This window comes from Abramis brama (assembly GCF_963993115.1).
Source record: "Abramis brama genome assembly, chromosome: 3".
NCBI classification, from domain to species: Eukaryota; Metazoa; Chordata; class Actinopteri; order Cypriniformes; family Leuciscidae; genus Abramis; species Abramis brama.
In genome coordinates this window covers 12,035,790-12,043,784 of record NC_139965.1, presented here as the reverse complement: position 1 = coordinate 12,043,784, position 7,995 = coordinate 12,035,790, and the positions used below count along the sequence as shown (strand labels likewise).

Sequence of the window (7,995 nt, the reverse complement as noted above, 5' to 3'; positions counted from 1 at the left end):
ATGCTTTAAACACATTTGACAAGCTAGTTGATAAAAATCAACAACCTATGGAAGCTTGTTTCTAGCCTGGTAATACCAGAATCTGCTACTTCGCTTTGCTTCGTAGAGAGAGTCTGGAGTTCTGTAATAGAAAAGCGTTTTCTTTACCGCCTGGGGGCGCTTGTCTGAAGCTTAAAATCATTGGTTACCCGTAAGCCAATCACATAACGTTTGGTTATGGCGTGTGTTATGCGCATGCTCAGCCGCATCTAACTTCCACTGTAAACACATGTATGATGCGAAAACGAAACCATCGAGCGAAATACCGGAGTGAACATGGCTGTGAATGACTTTTGCAGATTATGTGAAGTAAATCTACGCATCCACGGTACAATCACTGGTATAAAAAGCATCTACGTCACGGCTCTCAGCCCGCCCTCTGTTCGTTAATTGGCCGGCTGTTTTCAGGCCGGAGGAAAACGGAAAGCTATGACGCGGTCTCAGACTGAGTACAGAAGCGAAATTAAATAGAGCAGAAGTATGAAGTCTGACGTAGTCAGGCTAGCTTGTTTCCGCCACTGAATAATAAATAAATAATAATAATTGCGACATTTATCTCACAATTCTGACTTTTTTTTCTCACAATTGCGATATATCAAGTCAGAATTGTGACTTTTTTCTCGGAATTGCAAGATATGAAGTCAGAATTGTGAGAAATAAAGTTAGAATTGCATGATATAAAGTCGCAAATGTGTGTTATAAAGTCAGAATTGTGAGGTATAAACTATTCTGAGGTAGGCTAAAAAAAAAAAAAAATCCGACTTTTTTTTTCTTAGAATTGGACTTTAAATCTCACAATTAGGAGTTTATATCTCACAATTCTGAGAAAAGATGTTAGAATTGCATGATATAAAGTCGCAATTGCGAGAAAAAAAGGCAATTCTGACTTTGTAACATGCAATTCTGACTTTATAACATGCAATTCTGACTTTATATCTCGCAATTCTGACTTTATAACACGCAATTGCGACTTTATTTCACGCAATTCTGACTTTATATCTCGCAATTCTGACTTTATAAAATGCAATAAAGGATTTTATTTCACGCAATTCTGACTTTATATCTCGCAATTCTGAGAAATAAAGTCAAAATTATCTTTTAAAATGTTTTATTTTGTGGCGGAAACAAGCTTCCATAACAACCGGTCAAGAATGATTGGCAAACGCTATTTTCCCACTTGTCTGTGCTCTTTTATTCTTTCATGTTAACTGTGAATAACGCACTATTTTAACTTTAATCAACAAGAATGATTGATCATGACATTCTCTTATTCCAAAGAAAATCACTGACCCAATGTTGAGCTAGTGAATGTCTGAACTATTTCATAATACCCCAATAAAGAGGTTGACTGGCAAAAAGTATTTTATGTATTTTGAAAATACAAAAATACTCAACTTAAATGTATTTAAATACAAATTACATTTGATTTTTTCCAAAGGCTTTAAAATACAAAATACAAAATAGTATTTTGCATTTCAAATACGTATTTTAAATACATGTATCTGAAATACTGCCCATCCCTGGATGTTGTTGTGGTACTGCGTGACATTAGGTGTGTTTGACATCAGCTGCGGCTGGTTGTAACCAAGCGGCAACCTCCCCTTCTCTCTCTTGAAACCAGCACGGAAGTGAGTTAAACTGCAGTTCATTAACTGGCCGCTTGGGCTGGCTGCAGAAGTGAGTCAAATCTGTATCTCCCCCATGTTAAAATTACCAACTTTACAGCAGAAAAAAACATGTTTACAGCCTGGATCTCTATGTGGCTTTGGTCTATACAGCTAATTTTGCCCTTCATAACAACTGTGAGGGGGGTGCATTTTTTTATAACTCATCCGTTTAGTTGATTAATATTTACATTTCTGCATTTAAGGGTGTGGCCACTTGAGTGACAGGTGGGTTGTCGCTGATGTCAATGCTAGCCGTTTGTCTGCTGTTACCAAGCGGCAACCTCCCCGTCTCTCTCTTGAAACCAACACGGAAGTGAGTTAAACTGCAATTCATTAACTGGGCGCTTGGCCTGGCTGCAGAAGTGAATCAAATCTGTATCTCCCTCATGTTAAAATTACCAACTTTACAGCAGAAAAAAACATGTTTACAGCCTGGTTCTCTCTGTGGCTTTGGTCTATACAGCTAATTTTGCCCTTCATAACAACTGTGAGGGGGGTGAATTTTTTTATAACTCATCCGTTTAGTTGATTAATATTTAAATTTAAGGGTGTGGCCACTTGAGTGACAGGTGGATTCCCGCTGATGTCAATGCTAGCCGTTTGTCTGCTGTTACTAGCCGTCACTTCACCTCAGCAAATGTTAGCTGCTGAACTTGCCTTCTCTGCAGTGTTTGTGCTTTTTTTCGGGATTATTTCATACAATTTAATACTTGGGTACAAAGCCCATGTCTTTGGATTCAGTCGTTGTCGTCGAGTATCGTTTGAGAGAACAACCAGCGCTGTATTTCAGTTGTTTTCCTCTGTGAACAGGCACTAATGGATGTCTGACAATTTCGTTGCTTTTTGGGGTTTTCAAATTTAAAACGTCAATAAAGGCTCGTTCGTTCTGCTCTCACGGAACAGATGGATTATATGCTTATGTACCGTCAGATGAAATCATGCAGGCGTCGGCGCTTTCTCCGTTCATGCAATAAATGCACATCCATGAATGAGCGCGGATTTTCTAGCGCATTTAACGTTACTTGCACTTCAAAGGCAATATATCTATGGTTTAACGGTTTAACCCATTTGAGAGGCGGCCGAAATCAGAATTTAAAATGGACTGAATAAGCTCTCTACGAACTTGAGCGATGCCGCGCTGACGGACCATGAAAGAGTGACTGACATGTATGCACATAAATCACTGTCACACACAAACACTCTCGAAGTAATACACAGTCTCACTTGTAGCCATGTATTTTAACTATTATAATATTTCGAAGGGCAAAAACAGGAACTTTTAATTGGCTTTACATCATCAGCTAACTCGATCACGTCGAGCTAGGTGATTTCAGATAGCCAGGCTGTATGGCCAGTGCCCGGTTGCATAAAGCACCTTAAGTGTAATTTTCCCTTAAGTTCGCCCTTATGTTTCCCTTAAACCTAAGGGTGTTGCAGAAAAAAACCCTTAAGTGTTACTTAAGGGTTTCTTTAAGTGAAACGTCATAAACACTTAGAATTTCCCTTAAATGCTCTTTTTTTCACTTAAGTAATCCCTTAAAAAGCGTTAAGTGTTGCATAAAACCCCTTAACGGTCATTTACCTAAGTATAACTTAAGGTTTGGAAATCGTAACCTTAAGAGTAACGCGGACAAAAATAAGACGACATGGCTGAATTTATGGAACCAGCTGAAGATCATTATGTGCCAAGAAGAATTTTTAGGGATAGGGAGAACCCTTTGGACCAGCTTAGCGATGAAAAATTGTTGCAAGAATACCGATTTGATCGACGCGCAATATTTGACATCGCTAACAAACTAGACGGCGACCTTGACCATGTCACACATCGCAACCACTCTTTATCTGCGGTGTTACAACTGCTTATAGCACTGCGTTTTTTTGCAACTGAGTTTTCAGACGGTAGTGGGAGATGTTTTCCACGTGCATAAATCGTCTGTCAGCATAGTGGTTCACCGGGTTGCGGGAGCTCTGTCCCGTCATTTAAACGCAACGGTCAAGTTCCCGCAGTTACATTAGGATTTAGTTTGCTTTTCAATTTTTTATTTTTTTTTACCATATTCGTTTATAACAAATAAACTGTTAAATGTCTATTTTTTTTATGTGTCCACTTACAATCGAAACAAAACGTGCTTTTGTAAAATAAAGAAAATAAAAAGGGTATGCTTTCTGCCTCTCCGCCTCCGTGAACATTTTTTCTGGAGCACGTCTCTGAACTTAAACAAAACTTAGGCATGAGCAATATACTTGCTTGACTAATGATGAGCAGGATTAAAGCTGTGCCAAGACAATACATCTGCTTTTATTTTCCATGGGAGAGCAACATCTAGGTTTGGATGTGGGTAACATGACTAAACTTTAATTTGTGGGTGAACTAATAATTGATGTGGATAAGATAATGTTTCCGTTGTGTTGCAGTTAGTGGTGTAGGCAGCGTGTGATTTAGTGACGCATCTAGTCGTCTTGAACATGATTTTCTTATATCTGATATCTGTTCTCACATGCCTAGATTTCTAATACGTTCGTCATCAGACTCGTCCCACTCTGGAAGTCTGGAGTTCTCCCAACAGAGAGCGCAATAAACAAACTGGAGTTGAGAAAGTTCACTTTTATCTGTATAGGCCATAGAGAAGTTATTCAGTGGAAAGATGATGAAACTTCTGTTTACACTGTTTTCGCCACTTACTCATAAACTGTGTAACAGAAAATGGCACTGTCTGTGTAAACTGATCTTGTCAGCACAAACACTTTGTTGAATTCACCAACAAATCAAATTCCCATCCAATTCCTGATTGTACAGCTGTGCAGTGCCAAAATTCACATCTGAAAATGTCATCTGTTCCCTTTAAGGACACATTCACCTCTGACATTTTCTCTCTTTTTTGAACTGCTTGGACTATTTCATTTAGTCATCAGCAGTTTCACTACTTTTGCATTGTTGCAATGTTTTTCATAAAAGGGACTGATGAAAGAGCAAACTGACACAAGCAACAAAACTTCTGCTTAACTGAAGTTTGGCAGATGCAACAAACCAATCGCCTGAAAATATCATTTTAAAAGGTTTTTCCAAGCATGTCTGTTTGGACTACCAATATTTATGTTAGAGTAGAATAAAAAGCAAATCATTCAGAATTATTTACATGTATATGTTTTTATGCATGTTTGGACCCGGTGGAATGTATAAGCTTATAAAACATTCATAATAACTTCACCCAAAAATAACTGTCAAAAATTCTGTCATCATTTACTCACCCTGAAGTTGTTCTGACTAAACCTGCATGAATTTCTTTCTTCTCCTGAACACAAAAGAAGATATTTTGATGAATGTTGGTAACCAAACAGATGATGGACCCCATCGACTTCCATAGTGTTTTTCTTTTTTCATACTATGGAAGTCAATGTTTAAATTTATGAAACCTACAGTACACATTCTTTTTCTAAAAAACATCAATATTACTCTTAAATGTTGGCCTATGTATGTTTGCTCTACAAACACATTAAGACATTACTTTGTTTTAGTTATTTTATTTTAATTTCAGAATAATTGTGTGTATTCGTGAAAATGATTGTGTGTATTCACAAATATGTTTCTAAACAAAACGCAGCCCCAGAGGAAAGGAACAAACATGTGTATGAGCGTAGGAAAGATGCTTGATGTATTTTACAGAATATCAAACTAATAGTTGAAAAAAGAGTGTAAAGATTTCATCTTCATACTAAAAATTATGGATTAAAAAAATAAATAAATCTATTTTCTAGTTTATGGCATCAAAATGTTATTCAGAGGCCCAAACTGAGGTTTTTTTTTTTTTTTTTTTTTTTTGAAATTCTGAAAGCTTGTAATGTAAATGAATGAGATCTTTATAACAGTATAGCAGACTGCTTCCATAAAATGCATATAAATATCAGTTTTCACTTGATATCTCCCAATATGTCTTATAATTAGATATGCAAATGCTTAGTTTTATGATCAAAGCTATGTAGTTTGTATCAACACAATAATGATTGAGAATAAACATTCCTCAAAAGCCTGATGGATCATTTTTGATACTCAGATTTTAACAAAATGTATGTATATTCAAGTAAACCTTAGTTGCATCAGTCTTGTAAATGTTCATCTTGAAATATCACTAAAGTTAATCTTATTTATTTATCTTACTTTATATAAATCAGTAAAGATTTCACAGCAAAAAAAGAACCACAAGCTGAAGCTGGACATTTTTACAATTAAACTAAAAGGCCTTTAACTTGCCAAAAATAGTATGAACTATCAATCAGACGACAGAAGGACTGTAGTAGATTGTGTGCAACTGCAAGTTTCAGCAAAGTTTTGACCATGATGATGGCTTGATCGGAAATTACAATAGAATAATAGCCAGAGAGTGATATATAACAATAACTGAGAGAGAGAGAGAGAGAGAGAGAGAGAGAGAGAGAGAGAGAGAGAGAGAGAGAGAGAGAGAGAAAGATAGAGTTCCTTGGAAGAAAAGATTAGTCGGGAATCGTGATTGCGCAACACACACGCGTGTGAGTCTCTCTCTATAAAAGGGAGAGTGCAGGCCTGTGTTAGACTACAGCAGACGCTCACTTCACACGTTTACTGGCATTTCTCTGCACAACACTGATTCAGAATGATGAAGTTCACCGTAACAGCCTTCGTGTTTCTGATCTGCACCGCTGCACTGCTGTCCACAACAGAAGGTAAGCAGAATATAACATTCATAACAGTGTTTTAAATCAATTCATTTGCAGATATTTACACCAACTCTCTCTCTCTGTCACTGCAGGAATGCCTCGCATGAACAGGCGCTGCCAGTGCATTCAAACACATTCAAACCCACCAATTCCTACTGAAAGAATACTCTCGTTGAAGGTGAATCCTGCTGGACCACACTGCAAAAATGAGGAGATCATGTGAGTGTGAAACTTACTAAAACAACACTTCAAATACAGACACATTATTGCTTCTTGCTTCCATCTGTCAAGGTTCCAGATGTTTAGCAGAATGCCTGAGCTGTTCTTCTATAAAATAAAATAAAAGGTCTTGCTTTATATAGAAAAGAGCAGCTTGGATATTCTGCTATAAAATAAGAAAAAAAAAGTCATACAAATTTAGAAAAGCATTAGGGCGAGAAAATAATGAGAGAATGTCTATTTTTGGGGGGGTGAACATAATTTAACGATAAAATCATGATTTACCAGAATGTCACGTATTTTTCCTTGCAGTGGTCTTTCAAAATAATAATAGATTTTTAATAATCATACATTTGTTTCTTACAGTGCTACATTGAAGAAAGTACAGTTGTGTCTCAATCCTAGTGAAGACTGGGTGATTTCTCTCAAGAAAGAGTAAGTTTGTCTATGATGATGTTTTGCTTTTATTATCTGCTTTTTATAAGTGAAATCAAATTAATAATTTTAATTCATACTTTTAAACTTGGACATTGCAGCACTTTTCATCCTTCAGATTGTAATGTACTGTATGTCTCTTCATGTCTGCAGGATTAACAAGAGGAACGTCATCTCTTGATAAGTGATAAGTGAAGTGTCGAATGTGAAAACATGCTTTTGTTTAATAAACTGTAAATGTATTTATTTTTATTATATTTATTGTCTCACTGAATTATAGTTTTATATGTTGATATAGTTTTGCATTGTTTTTTGACACTTATACTAGCAATAAAAGATGGTTTAATTGTGCTATTTTGTCATTTTGCAAAACATTACCAGGTTACTGTAGATTAATTCAGTATTATTCCCTGAGCTATTCACCATCATGTCATTCCAAACCCGTATGATGTTCTTCTACAGAACACAAAATGAGAAGTCTTGTAAAGGCCATCCATTGGCCCAATGACGGAATCCAATGTTGTGGGCGAAGGTATAATGCGTATGTCTTTTCAGTTTTCTGTGAAGTTCACTCAATTTGTAGAATTTAGTTTTTGAATCTTACTTAATCTGACTCCAATTTCAAATGATTATCAAATTTAGATTGTGTTTCTTATTAGAAAATATTGATTGTGATTTAATTTAGATCTTTGATTATTCTGGGTATCTCATACTTTCAATTATTCGTTCATTAAGGGACCCAGTATCGCTTTGAGACTGTAGGTCGGCCGAATATCACAAGCTCACGGACATAAAATAGCAAGTTCTGAAATAGTCAGAGGATGCAGTGTGAACTATTTTACCTTTAAGTGGTCGCTCTCCGTTTACTCATAACAAAGTGTAATTTTTAATAGTCGCGAGCTGCAACGTGCTACAGTAAGTCAATGATAGACAGAAATCTCCT

The 7,995-nt window shown here is 36.4% G+C and overlaps 1 protein-coding gene across 1 annotated transcript; it reads left to right on the top strand.

Annotated features, from left to right (window-relative positions):
• The first annotated feature begins 6,257 nt into the window (after positions 1–6,257).
• Positions 6,258–7,403, top strand: LOC311080477 (interleukin-8-like). Its single transcript, XM_084110465.1, has 4 exons — positions 6,258–6,404; positions 6,491–6,617; positions 6,984–7,052; positions 7,206–7,403. The coding sequence occupies exons 1-4, from the start codon at positions 6,335–6,337 to the stop codon at positions 7,231–7,233; spliced, it is 294 nt and encodes a 97-aa protein (XP_083966591.1). The 5' UTR covers positions 6,258–6,334; the 3' UTR covers positions 7,234–7,403.
• The last annotated feature ends 592 nt before the right edge of the window (positions 7,404–7,995 follow it).